This window comes from Muscardinus avellanarius (genome assembly GCF_963383645.1).
Source record: "Muscardinus avellanarius genome assembly, chromosome: 14".
Taxonomy (NCBI): domain Eukaryota; kingdom Metazoa; phylum Chordata; class Mammalia; order Rodentia; family Gliridae; genus Muscardinus; species Muscardinus avellanarius.
Genome location: NC_137800.1, coordinates 87220157 through 87234579, shown reverse-complemented (window position 1 = coordinate 87234579; position 14423 = coordinate 87220157). Strand labels below are relative to the sequence as shown.

Genomic DNA, 14423 nt, shown 5'->3' with positions numbered 1-14423 from the left:
GCGCCGCCGCCGCCCCGCAGGCCCCGCCCCCCGCGCGGCCTCCTGGGAGGAGCAGCGCCTCGCCCCGCCTCCCGCGCGGCCTCCTGGGAGGAGCAGCGCCTCGCCCCGCCCCCCGCGCGGCCTCCTGGGAGGAGCAGCGCCTCGCCCCGCCTCCCGCGCGGCCTCTGGGAGGAGCAGCGCCTCGCCCCGCCTCCCGCGCGGCCTCCTGGGAGGAGCAGCGCCTCGCCCCGCCCCCCGCGCGGCCTCCTGGGAGGAGCAGCGCCTCGCCCCGCCTCCCGCGCGGCCTCCTGGGAGGAGCAGCGCCTCGCCCCGCCTCCCGCGCGGCCTCCTGGGAGGAGCAGCGCCTCGCCCCGCCTCCCGCGCGGCCTCCTGGGAGGAGCAGCGCCTCGCCCCGCCCCGCCGCCCAGGCCTCCGGGTCGACCGAGTTCCTTCCAGCCTTCCCTAAACCTAGGAGCGTAGACTGGGCGGAGCTCGGAGACGCGCTGCGCAGGCGCGAGGCTGCGTGCGCGTGGATGGTTGGGAGGTCTTTATGCGCAGTTTGCACCCAGTTAGTCCTGCCCTGCTGTCCCATTTAAAGCAAAAAATACAAAAACCCGGTACTCGTGGGGGCAAAAGTGGGAAGGATCGTGAAGGTGGTAGGAAAAGAGGGCTCGTGACCCTCAGAAAGCCCGCCTTTCCACTTACCCAACACAGTTACAGTGCTGGAGTGGGGCAGGCGATCCTCGCTGGCTGAGTGAATCGTTCCTGGAAACCCTTCTACTTCCGGGCTACACTCCCAGACTTGCTCTATACTTTTTTTTTGAAACAGGGTCTCTTAAGCCAGCACGACTGGCTTCGAACCTGCGCAATCCTCCTGTCTCCGCCTCCCAAGCGCGGGGATTACTAGTGTGCGCCACCACACCCGGGGTGTGAATAGTTTCTAACAACAGAGCCAGCTCTCGGCAGCATCTCCTGACCCCGCCTGTGCGCCCTCCACGCAGACATCATGGCTTCACATGCGGCCTCTGGCCTGTCTCCCCTTTGTTCTGCCACCCGTGCTCACCACTGACTCCGTCCTAGGACTAGAAGCAGAGGGATGCAGGCTGGAGGGGAGGACCACAGCTGACCCCTGAGGCCAAGAGGACCCTCGGAGTCTACCCTGCCAGGCTGAAACTTGCTTCAGCTCGAGCGTCACAAGGGTCAGCAGACTCAGATGAGAGGGGCATGTTTAGGATGTAGACTCCCAGCTCACCCAGAACCGGGCACATTCATGTCACAGTGATTTTACACAAGCGTAAGGCCACTGCCCAAGGACCACACAAGACAGCGATCACGTCAGTGGATCCTTTGTTCCATATTTTTACCAACCAAAGTATCTTGCCACAAAGAACCACAGTGAAGGCACAAAGGTAAGAGGAGAGTGGACGGAGTCCTGTGAGGTGGCAGGAGGGGCTGAAACGCCCTCAGCACTGCAGGTTCTTGTCAGTCCTCCATGAAGATCACCCGAGCGGCAGATAATCCCAGTTGTTTGGTTTGGCATGCATCTCTTTACCTATTTTTTGTTTGACAACATATGTAACCTAGAGGTTATTTTGGCCTAACGATAGTGGTTTACATTCTCTGAAAAGGGGAATGGCAGAGGGTGAAGGATGCCAACTGCGCACAGGCTGCCGTGGACACGTTCTCGCCAGGGGCGCAGCTGCCCATCTGGCCCATGGTCCTACACGCATCACTCTCTGCTACCCTGTCTGTCCTCAGGGTAGGAGTGACTCCATTACCCTTTCTTCCCTTCCAGCTTGAACACCCAAGCCAGGTGGCAAGCCCAGCAACTTGGGGGCAGCTACTGAATGACTAGGCCCAGGGCTGGGGATGGATTCACTTGCTCTTTCCTCCAACCCCTGCCCCCTCCGCATTCCCGTGGGATGATGGCGGAGGGGTAGCTGTGTCTTGCAGGATCTCTCCCACTTCAGCCCTGGAGAGGAGCGAGCCAGCAGCTCCTCGGAGACCGCCAGTGAAGGTGGGGGCAGGGGCCCTTCCTCCTTCCTCCTTTGTTCCTACCTCCCGCCAGTCTTCTCATCATGGCAACCTTACCCCGGGGATAGAAGACCCAAGAAACCTCCCGCCCCTGCTTTAGTGCCTGGGGACCTGCTCCTCCGGCCCTCACCTGATCTCCCTGGCCCCCAGTTCTACCCTCCAAGCACCGCAGCTCCTAGACCCACGGCGGCCGCTGTCACTGACCTTTTTTCAATCTAGAAGTGCAGCAACCCCTGTGACTTTTCTCACGTAACAAGACTATTTTAGGTCAAAGAAGCCCTTAAAGGTTCCCATTTCCTTCTCTGATTTGAGCAGGTTAGACTCTCCCATAGACGTTTTGTTCCTGGAAAGCCTCTCCTTCCTTCCGAGCCTGTCCTTGTGCAACAGGAGACCTGATGGGACCTCAGGGAGACGATCTCCTGGTGACCAGCTCCCCACCCTGTGAGGAGGGAACGCAGCCCGCTCCTCCACATCAACCTTCCGGACACTAGACTGCTGCTCCCGGGAGACAGCACTGGAACCAGGCAGACCCAACGCGCCCCAGCAGGACACAAGAAGGCAGGCCGCAGCTTCCGACCCCGCCTCACCCCACGCCAGCCGCACCCCGGCCTTCACTCCCAGTCTGTCGGGGGCCTGATGGTAAGTGGCGCCGCGTTCTTCCGGCCAGCCCGGATGCCTGGGTAGAAGAGGGGCCAGAGTTTCTCAGTAAAAGTGTCAGTGAAGGTGTAGATGTGGGAGCGGTCTGTGACGTTGTAAAAGGACAGCGTGCCCGCCTCATAGTCTAGGAATATGCCTACCCGCTTGGGTTTCACCTTGACGTGCAAAGGGGTGAAAGGCGTGGTGGTGGCTGCATACTTGTCCCCGTTCCACAGCCGCACACGCCAGTAGCCAGTCTCAGGGAGCGGGGTCAGCTCGCCCTTGCGGCTCACGGAGTCCCGGCACACGCCCACGGCCCAGTGGGTCTTGTCCCCCACCTCCACCTCCCAGTAGTGCCGGCCTGAGGTGAAGCCCTCAGTGGCCAGGACGCAGGGGTAGAAGGTGAAACGCTGCGGTGTGTCGGGGAGGTCGCGGAGCCTCGTCTCCACAAACTTGACGCTCTTCCGATCTTCTGACAGGACCAGGTTGGGGTGAGCAGTCTCGGGGTCCAGGGTCACGTCCGCTGGCGGGAGAAGCCAGAGTGGGGAGCTAGATGAGGATGGGAATAGCTCAACGCCCCCGCCTCGCTTCTCCAGCCCGCCTGCACAGAGCCTGCTTCCTTTACGGTCCTCAGAACACCATGGGTTAGCTGACTCTCTACTCATGGTGTGGCCTGAGGGAGGGGCGACCCTAAAATAGACAGATCCCATCTCTTGCCTCTGGAGGTCTTTTCCCCATCTGACCCCATCATCATCTCACTGTGTGGAGGGGCCAGGCGCAGTCTGAGGGCCAGGAAGAGGGGAGGGTGGGGAGGAGCCTGGGCAGACCAGCACTGCGCTCCAGGGACAGGGTGACTCGGGTCAGCTTTCCTGGAATGGTCCTGGCTTATGACTATTTTTTCCTGCGTAATTTATTTTTATTTTTGGTGGCACTGGGGATTGAACCAAAGGGTGTTCTACTTCTGAGCCATGCCCCAGCCCCTTTTATGTTTTTGATTTGAAATAGAGTCCTGCCAAGTTGCTAAGAGTCTCGCTACATTACTGAGGCTATCCTCAAACCTATGATCCTCTTGTCTCAGCCTTTCAAGTACGGGATTTCAGGAGCATGCCACCAAGCCCAGGCGCCTGAATAAATATTAATGACTTTCTTTCTCACGATTGCCCCAGCCGAGATGATAAATCCCCTGGTTGCGCCACCTGATGACTCAGGTAAATTATTTAACCTTTCTGGGCCTCAGAGCAGATGACATCAAAGGCTCCTCACTCTGAATTGCGACGCAGGGCGAGTCTGAGAGCCAGGTGAAGGGGCAGGCATGAGTGTGGGCACGGAATGCCTGGGGTCTAGACAAGGCAGCTCCTTCTCCTAGAACTCACCAATTAGCTGCTTAAGGATCTTCCTGAGGGCGAAGTACTGGCGGGGGAAGCTGCTGAAGTTCCTCTCCAGCTCAATGGACACTGAGGTCACCTCCATGGTCTTCACCTTCTCACATCTAGGAGGGGCAGAAGACAGGGGAGAAAGGGCAGGGCCCAACCCAGAGAACAGGTGTTGTCTTCCTTAGGGAGAGACTGCGATTCATTACCATCCCACTTTCTTCCTCCTCTTCCTTAAAGACAACTGGTTTCTTCTAGTTACCTGTGGAAAGCCATATGCTCCCCTAGACTAATTCTTATTTTGAGACTGAGATTCAGAACTTTGCTTTTTATTTTTTGTGTGGAACAGGGATTGAACCCAGGTTCTCTTGCTGCTGGCCAAGTGCTCTAACACTGAGCTACATCACTAATCACCAGTCCTTTCTTTTCTTTTCTTTCTTTTTTTTTTGCAGTACCAGGATTGAACCCAGGGGCATTCTACCTCTGAACTACACCCCCGCCAGCCCTATTTTTTATTCTTTGAAAGAGGGTCTCACTGAGTTGTAAACGGCCTCACTAGGTACCTGAGGCTGTCCTTGAACTGCGATCCTACTGTCTCAGCCTCCTGAATGCTGGGATTACAAGTGTGCGCCACCATGCCTGGCTTCACCGGCCCTTGCTTTTTTTTTGGTGGTGCTGGGGTTTTTGGAAACCCTTCTACCTCCAGGCTACACTCCCAGACCCATTTTATATTTTTTTATTTGGAAACAGGGTCTCTTAAGCCAGTGAGGCTGGCTTTGAACCTGCGCAATCCTCCTGTCTCCGCCTCCCAAGCATGGGGATTACAAGCCTGCCCCACCACGCCTGGCACCAGACCTTTCTTAATTTTAACTTGAGACAGGGTTTCACTACATTTCTCAGGCTGGCCTTGTACTTGCAATCCTCCTACCTCCAGTAACCAAGTTTTTACTTATTTATTTATTTATTTTTTGTGGTACTGAGGGTGGAACCCAGGGGCCTTCTACCTCCGGGCTATACTCCCAGACCTATTTTATACTTTATTTGGAAACAGGGTCTCACTAAGTTGCTGAGAGCCTCACTAAGTAGCTGAGGCTGGCTTCGAACCTGTGTGATCCTCCTGTCTCAGCCTCCCAAGTGCGGGGATTACAAGCGTGCGCCACCACGCCCGGCAAGTACCCGGGATTTAAAACATAGGCCACCCTGTGAATTCCTACATTTGCTGTGAATGACCATCACCCTGTCTGCTCTCCCAAACCCTTCTTCCTGCTGTCTTGGGGGGTGCATCAGAATCTGGTTCTACATTATCACTCTCCCTACCATCCGAGTCCTTGGTACTCAGTGAAGAAAAGGTACAGAATTATGGCTTCTAATGATTCGTTCTCTCTCTGGCCTCATGAACATCCTATCCAGAGTCGGCACATGACTTTCCCACCCTTACTCCCCAATTCATTGTTAAACCCCAGTCCTGAAGCCAAGACCTATTTCACCCAAAGAGATAAAAGAATCACTTACTTTTCCAGGGTACTTTTGACATCCTAGAGGGAATGAGAAAAGAAAGCAAGATCGGTTCTGGTGTTCAAGGCTTCTGAAGGCAAAAGGTTCCCCCTCCCAAAGTTTTAGGTCTATCACATAGGCACAGGGCAAACCGAAGAGCCCCGGGGGTCTGAGTGCGACTCTAGCCGGATCCTCACTGTCAGCTGTAGGTCACCGGGAAGCTCGGTAATCGAGAGCGCTTCCCAGTGCCTGCTTACATGTGTGTCTTTGCTCCTGAAGGACACTGGGAGCTCCCTGCAAGGGAGAGGATTGTGTCTCTTTACTCTGTCCCCCAAGCACCAGCCGTTCGCTGCGGTCTCCTTGAGGGTCAGTAGATATTTCCAGACACAGGAGCAAATCACACTTCCCACCATGGTCTGGTGTCCCCAACCTGGCATGAAGACATTAGTAAACTTGTGCCAACCCTGATTTGCGAATACTTGGGGTCTAGAAAACAAGACAAATCTTTGCCCTGCAAGGATATCCCAGTGTAATGTGGAAAGCAGAGCATGAATACGGGAAGGGACGTGGGAGGCAGCACCAGGCAGCACGTGACACGCGAATGAGGCTTCTCTGACTCGAATGCTGGCATTCTCATCTCTAAGACATGTTCCCTACGGCCTTGCTAACACCATGCACCCGCTTAACAGAACAAAACTATTTCAAACATTTTAGAGGCACCATTGACATATCAACAGCAATATATTATTTACACATAATTTTATTTATTTGTTATTTATTTATTTATTTTTGTGGAACTGGGGATAGAACCTAAGGGCATTCTGCCTCCAAGCTACATCCCCAGCTCAATTTTTTATTCTTTATTTTGAAACAGGTCTCACTAAGTTGAGCCGGGCCTCATTAAATAGCTGAGGCTGGCCATGAACCTTCGATCCTCCTGTCTCAGCCTCCAAGTTCTGGGATTACATTTCAATTCTTTTTTTTCTGCCTCCAACTTACATCCCCTGTTCAAATTTTTATCCTTTATTTTGAAACAGGGTCTCACTGAATTGCTGAGGGCCTCACTAACTAGTAGCTGAGGCTGTCCACGAACCACGATCCTCCTGTGTCACCCAAATGCTGGGATTACAAGCGTGTGCCACCACATCTGGCTTACATTTCTATTCTTTCTTAGCACTAGATAAATTGAGCTCTAAGACTGAAAAGTAACAGTAACTTATTTACAAAATTTCCAATGCATAGTTTTTTTACTAAGTGGAGTTTTCTACTCTCAAGAGTGAACTTTTTCCTCTGGTACAAATCAAGCATGTAATTGTTGACAAGACATAAAAGATTAAAAGGGGGTAGGAGAGAGCAGAGAAGCCTTTGGTCCTGTGCGTGTGTCTGGAAGACAGAACCGGGCTTCGGGAACGGCGGGCGCGGCCGGGGAAAAGCTATCCTGCACTCGGCCTGAGGGGCGCGCGGGGCCAAGAGCGAACCTTGAGCATCTCGAAGCCCGACTGCAAGCACTTGCCCTCCACCTCCGCAGCCAGGTGCGCCAGGTCCCGGCGCTGGTCTCCGAGGTGAGCGGCGTTCTCGCGCAGTCGCTGGAGGATGTCCTGTTCCTCCTCCTCCAGCCGAGAGAGCAGCAGCTGCTGCTCTTCATCCAGCCGCCGGTGAAGCTCTTCAAACTCCTTTAAAATCTGCTGGCGACGGCTTTCTACTAGTTTCTGAAAAAAGAGGGAGGGGTTGTACCAGCAGGATGGGGGGCTCGAGGGGGCCCCTCCCTGACCCACTGGTGCACGAGCTAACACAGACCCCCAGCATCACGAGAAACAGCGCAACAGGACACTTGTTCTCTGTCCTGGGGGCTCCTATGAAGAATGGCGCCATCCCCGACACCCACTGATGAGCTATTAGTGAAGACCCCTGGGAGATTAAAATTTTGTTATGCTTTAAAAAAGTTTTAGTTTCTTCAATACCTTAAGTTTTTTAAAAGCTGGACTTTTTGTTTCAATAAAATGTATTCACAGCCAGGCATGGTGGCACACGCTTGTAATCCCAGCATTCGGGAAGCTGAGACAAGAGGATCACAGTTTGCGGCCAGCCTCAGCTACTTAGTGAGGTCCTTTGCACCTCAGTGAGACCCTGTTTCAAAATAAAGAATAAAAAAATTGGGCAGAGGGTGTCACTCAGAGGTAGAGTGCCCCCAGGTTCCATCCCTGGTATTACGAAGAAAAAAAATTATAATTTTTTTTTAAATTTTTTTGTGGTACTGGGGTTCCTGGAAACCCTTCTATCTCCGGACTACACTCCCAGACCTATTTTTACACTTTTTAAAAATTTGGAAACAGGGTCTCTTAAGCCACCGTGGCTGGCTTCGAACCTGCGCGATCCTCCTGTCTCTGCCTCCCAAGCGCAGGGATTACAAGTGTGCGCCACCACGCCCGGCTAACATATATATATTAATGATGTAAGAACTCAATAATATGATATCTACTATTACGGAGATCAGAGATATTTGTTCTTGATTCTCAATTTTAATTTTTACAATCTGTTAAAAAAAATGTATAAGCTGGGTATGGTGACACAAGCTTGTAATCCCAGTACTTGCAAAGGCTGAGACAGGAAGAGTGCAGGTTCACAGCCAGCCTGGTTTAGTAGCTGGGCATAGCCGGGTGTGGTGGCACATGCTTGTAATCCCCACGCTTGGGAGGCTGAGACAGGAGGATCGCGGTGCGTGGACAGCCTCAGCTACTTAGGCCCTTCACAACTCAGTGAGACCCTGTTTCAAAATAAAGGATAAAAAATCAGGCTGGGGATATAGCTCCGAGGTCAAATGCGTCTGGGTTCCATCCCCAGACCTGCAAAACAAACAAACAAACAAACAAACAAAGTATAAAAATCAGGCTGGGGGTGTAGCTTGGAGGTAGAATGTCCCTGGGTTCCATCCCCAGTACCAAAAAGTGAAAAAAGGGACAAATATTAAAAAGTTAAAGATAAGATGGTCATAATTTGCATATTTTAAGACAATCTTCCAATACAGCTGAAAAGCTATGGAAATCAGCAAGTGCTGAAAAGGCGGTTACAGAGTGTCTATACAGATTTCAACAAATTAGTTGTCTGAAAATTGAAACATGCTTTCTCTGCCAACACAAACATCTCTAACCCTCCTAAGGCAGCCAATGTGGGGCATAAGCAGCAGCCAGCCGCTTTCTGAGGAGCGTCGGCCCTTCCATGCCTCGCTGTAACCAGCAGCTCCTCCAGCTGCTCCCCAGGGAGGATCCCTGAGGGCCCTGGGGAGCATGGCGGGCTGAGCCTGGAGGAGGGAGGATGGAGCTAGAGGCGGCTCAGTCCTCCCTCCAGTCTACAAATACACAAATACTTTTTAAAAGAAGTTGACCTTTGGGATGAAGGGTGAGGGCACAGCCTGGGAGCCTGTGTGCTGGGCTGCAAGCTACTTCCGGCAGAGCCTGAGTTTCAGGGCCCTTGCTAGCTACTTCGTTTCTACTGCAGCCTTCTCACTGGGATTTATCCTGAGTGTGTGTGCTTTCCTACCTGTCAGTGAGGTACAGAAGTTTAGGATTCACAGCAGTGGTAAGCAGAAAGCAGATGCTCCCTCTTATAATCCCAGAGCCCTTCTCTATTTCACTCCGTATTTCTGTATTTGTAGACAGAGGTTCTTAATGAGGTTGTCATCTTCCCCCTTCCCTGACACTTTAGAAAAGGGGTATTTTTTGTTTGCCACAACAAGCAGTCCACACTCCTCCAATATGTGAGACAGTCCTACCTCTGCACTGACCTGCATCGTTCTCTAGCGTTCTTCTGGATATTAAAAATGCAGGTCTGGACTTGAATAACAATTTATATAAACATAGAGGAATTCTTACATGGTTTAAATATACCTGAAATTTTCAGCAATGGCTGAATAAAACTCATTAGAACTGTAATTTGTAACCAGGTGTGGTGGCCAACACTTATAATCTTAGTACTTGGGAGGCCGAGACAGGAGGATCACAGGTTTGTGGCCAGGACCAGCAACTTAGTGAGGTCCCCTGCAACTTAGTGAGACCCTGTTTCAAAATAAAGATAAAAAAAAAAAAAAAAAAAAAAAAAAGACTAGGGGTATAGCTGAGAGGTAGAATGTCCCTGGGTTTGATTCCCAGTACTGAAAAATAGAAACCACTGAAATGATCATTTACCAGCTGGTGGCACACACTTGTAATCCCAGTACTTGGGAAGCTGAGACAGGAGGGTTACATGTTCGAATCCAGCCTCAGCAACTTTGCAAGGCTCTCAGCAACCTAGTGAGACCCTGTTTCCAAATAAGAAGTAAAATCAGGTTGGGGGTGCAGCTTGGAGGTAGAACGCCTCTAGGTTCAATCCCCAGTGTCAAAAAAGAAAAAATAAATAAATGATAATTTACAACAAAAAGCCTGTAGTTCTGTTCAAACATTTAGAAGGTTTTCAGAATCGGCTTCCCTCTCCATCCTTCACCTTCCAGAGGGTGATGGACGGGGGAGGGAAATCAGTGACCGGGAATGAGCTCCATCTCATCTAGCGTAAATTCTCAGGAACCCTCAGAAAAACAAAGAACTTTTTAAAAGAAGTTGACCTTTGTGATGAAAGTTAGTTCAAATTTTAAAGAATTCAAATGTTTGCTTTGTTAAAACATATGAAGCATTAAAGTAATAATAGTTGCTTTCTTCATTATTAAAGAACTAGTGTTTATATTTTCAACCTCATGTTTCATTTCTGATCCCTAAATCTTAACTCCAGACACTCATTACTTCTTCTGGAACCTTCAACAAGGTCAGATTTCTACACTATCTTCTTATACTTTTTTCTTCCTTAAAAAGTAATTTATATGAATTTATAAGTAAGCCTGGCGTGGTGGCGCACGCTCGTAATTCCCAGCATTCGGGAGGCTGAGACCAGAGGATCATGGTTTGTCGACAGCCTCAGCTACTTAGCGAGGCCCTTGCAACTCAGTGAGACCCGGTTTCAAAATAAAGAGTAAAAAATAGGGCAGGGGGTGTAGCTCGGAGGTTGAATGCCCCTGGGTTTCACCCCTAGACCCCCCCCCCACAAAAAGTAATTTATTTAAAATAAAAAATAAGCTGGGTGTGGTGGCGCACCCTTGTAATCCCCACGCTCGGGAGGCCGAGGCAGGAGGATTGCACAGTTGCAAAGCCAGCTTCAGCTACTGAGTGAGGCTCCCAGCAATTTGGTGAGACCCTGTTTCTAAATAAAATATAAAAATAGGTCTGGGAATATAGCCCGGAGGTAGTGTGCCCCCAGTACTATCAAATAAATAAATAAACAAATAAAATAAAAAATAAATTTATTTTTGTTATAAATGAGCTCACAGTTTTTTGTGGCATGTTGCTAAATTTTTTTCTACCTGACTTTAAGTTGAAGGGGGGCAGGACTGTGTCTTGGCTCATCACTGGTCTCCAGTGTCAAATACGGAGTTTGGACTATACTAGGAGCTGAATAAATATTTACTGATCTACGAAAAACTAGTATCCCGGGTTTTGCCACCACTAGCCTGATCTCAGACTAGAAACGTACTCAAGTTCTGTCTCCTGTGTAGGCTGGGGGTAAAGCCCCTGCCGTACAGAGCTTGAGTGTACTGTGTCAGGGACGGCCGGAGGCGCAGCTTCTCGTGGTCCTGTAGCTTCTCTACATCCCACCCTCAAGACTGGCCTGAATTGTTAGATCCCACCTGGGCAGAACCCCAAGAGCACAGTCTGGAACGTCACGGACACCCAAGGACTTAATGCACAGCACTCAATACTAGTTACTATTTTTGCTATGACTAATGATTGTTCACTAATAGAATAACGTCTGCAAGGCCAGCGAGGCTGCATAGGAAGCGGCTTGGTCCCCGCTGAAGGGGGTGGGATCCTGTCGGTGGAGGACTGGAGGGACGGCCATTCTAGGAATGACCGACGCTGCCTCCTCGCTTGACCTAGGAGCCTGTGGTCCTGATGACACTGGGCCATTCTGGGAGCTCCTGGTGAGCGCCTCCCGCTTCCTCCCCTGCGAACCTCCCAAGCTCTCCTCTCTTCAGCCATCTACCCAACTCCCATCCCTTCATTCTTAGCAGAAAGCCTCTTTCCCTGCTTTATGAGAAAAGGAGATTTATCGGCAAGAATTCCCTCAACTGACCAGAAATAAGATGCTGTGTCTGTCCTTCATGTCTTGTGTCTGTCTCCACACTAAGTCATGACGAGTAATTTAAGTAAAGCGTTTAAAGACAACCACCCTAGTAAAATATCAGCATCCCTCTAGTGAACCAGAACAGGCGGATCACATGATGGGGACTCAGTCCCCTGCAAGCGAGCACCCACGCTCTACCTTGAGCTCCGCAGGCTTCTTCTCCTCCGAGGACTTGCAGCGGGTGACCTCCTGCAGCTTCTGCTCCAGGGGCTCCAGGCACTTCTGCAGTTTTTCCTGTGGGGTGGGGAGGAAGTGGGAGAGATGCCACTGGGGTTGGCTGGGCCATCCACTGCCTAGAGGTTAACCTACTTTTACTTTTTTTATTTTTGCAGTGCTGGGGATTGAAATCTGGGTCTCATGCATGCTAGGCAAATATCCCACCGCTGGGCTCCGTCTTCAGGTTCAACCCATGTTTCAATCCATTTGGTTGCTTCCTAGCCATCTCGCCACCTGCTGGTCCAACGCCCTCCCTTGCCTATAATTTTTTTCTTTTTTTGGTATTAGGGATGGACCCCAGGAGCATTCTACCTCTGGGCTATAACCCATTCCTATTTTTATTCTTTATTTTGAAATAGGGCCTCACTAAGTAGCTGAGGCTGTCCGTAAACTGCGATCCTCCTGTCTCAGTCTCCCAAATGCCTGCCTATAATCTGAGACGTCACCTTTGCACAGGTCCTTCCTGCCACCATCTTCCCTGCTCACCCAGCTTTCCTCCCACTGAACCTGAGACAGACGCCCAGCTCTCACCAACCCTGTGCCCTTCCCAAACCCACCCACTTCCCAGGAATGGCTGTCTAGTACTGCCAGAGATTCTCTTTTTTTTTTTAAGTGGTGGTGCTGGGGTCAGACCAAGGGCCTTGAGCATGCTAAGCTATCACTCTACTACTACGGAGCCACACCCCAGCGCTAGCTTCTGTACTGATACCAGGTACTAGAGGTCAAAGCGCAAGGCATTCTACCTCCAAGCTAAATCCCCAACAGAGTCCAGATAAATTGCTGAGACTGGCCATCTCGGCCTCCCAAGTACTGGGTTTATAGGTGTGCGCAGCATGCCTGGCTCTGATATCTTTCTTTAAAACCACCATCTTGTCCAACTTTAGCCTCTTATAAGTAAAATAAAATTACTTTAGATTGCTGAGACCCTAGCTAAGTTGCCGAGGCTGGCTTTGAACCTGCCTGTGATCCTCCTATCCTGGAATTAACCAGCAGGCCACCACGCCCAGCCTCTAGCTTCAATTACTCAACCATATACCCTGAGGCCCAGCACCAAGCTGCTCAGTATTTGGGGGGAAGATACAAGCTGGTTGGGCTCTGCTGGTGGCGCCGGCCTTGGTGAGGTTGGCTTCAGCTGATACCAGGGGGAAACAAGGAGCACCCCGGGCAAGAAGGCTGAGTGGAGAAACCAGAACACTTCGCAGTTCTTCTGAAGTTTGATCTTTTCTGGATGGTTTCCCTCAACTATGAAAAACAAGATATATTCCCACACCACACATACCAATATTCATCCTTAAGACTCAAAGGTGGAGCAAACTCACAGAAGCTGGGCGTGGTGGCCCAGGCCTGTAATCCCACTACTTCAGAGGCTGAGACAGGAGGGTCACAGGTTCAAGGACAGCCTCAGCTGCTATCACCCTAGCAAGACACACCCTGTTTCAAAATAAAACAGGAAGGGAGGATGGCTCCGAGGTAGGATGCCCCTGGGCTCAATCCCTAGTATCACACACACAAAAAAACCAGAGAAACTCTGAGGTCCTCCTTCCGTCTGCTCTTTAGGCAGAGGACGAGGGACCAGAGGTACTGTGCTGCCTGTGTGTGCCACTCTCAAGAGATCACAGTGGGGACCAGCCTTGTCTGGGCCTTCCGCCCCTCCCCATTGCAGCGTGCCCACCCCCCACGCTGTTGCGGCCCCCACTGCCCACCTTGTATTCCTGGGTGGCGTCATCCAGTGGTACGACGGTGTGGGCCCTGTGGGTGTGGGAAATCGCGCAAATCAAACACACGGCCTCCTGGTCCTCGTAGCAGAAGAGGCTGAGGGCCTCCTGGTGCTCGGGACAGAGGCTCTCATCCCGGATCTTCCGCTTGACGGCCTGCAGCTGCTTGGCAATTTCCACCATGCTGCCTAGTTGCCGGTTAGGCCGGAGGCTCCGGTAGCGGGATGTTTTCCGACAGACGGGACAAGGGAAGTCCCTCTCTAGGTCCTCCCACCAGCGCGTGATACAAGCTTTGCAGAAGTTATGCCCACATTCAATGATGACAGGCTCCTTCAGATACTCCAGGCACACGGAGCAGCTGGCCTCCACCTGTAAGTTCTCCAGAGCTGCAGCTGTCGAGGCCGCAGAGGCCCCAGCCTCTAACAGACTTGTCTCTGCCATTTTTTAAAACTTGGCGACGGGGATGAAGACAGAGAAAGGGAAAATATTAGTTGGAGGGTGAATTTTTTTTTTTGCATCCCTGGCCTGACACCCCCAGGTTAAGCCTGAACTCCAGATTTAGCCCCACGTCGGTGCATCCCGTCTTCTCTTCCTCCTGTCATTCTATTTCCCAAACTCGTGACTCTCAGCCATCAACCTGCCCATTTTTACCCCTCTCCAGTAAACAAACACAGAAACGCCAAGCTCCTGTGTCTTGTGCCTGCTTTCTCTTATTAGAAGCAGAGGCTTCCTTTAAATCTAGCCCAGCACGCGTCTCCTGGCATGCTTCTCCTGT

The 14423-nt window shown here is 51.3% G+C and overlaps 1 protein-coding gene across 2 annotated transcripts; it reads right to left on the bottom strand.

Moving 5' to 3' along the window:
- Positions 1 to 2624: 2624 nt before the first annotated feature.
- LOC308273444 (E3 ubiquitin-protein ligase TRIM39) lies at positions 2625 to 14089 on the bottom strand (the record flags this gene model as incomplete). 2 transcript variants are annotated; one of them, XM_080710562.1, is made up of 6 exons in its annotated part: positions 2625 to 3172; positions 4023 to 4138; positions 5532 to 5554; positions 6992 to 7222; positions 11856 to 11951; positions 13637 to 14089. In XM_080710562.1, 6 exons carry the CDS (start codon positions 14087 to 14089, stop codon positions 2625 to 2627), a joined length of 1467 nt encoding a protein of 488 aa, XP_080566688.1. The 2 variants fall into 2 exon arrangements, with proteins under 2 accessions (XP_080566688.1, XP_080566687.1); XM_080710561.1 differs by lacking the exon at positions 5532 to 5554 and having other exon boundaries at positions 4023 to 4202; positions 6958 to 7222.
- Positions 14090 to 14423: the final 334 nt, after the last annotated feature.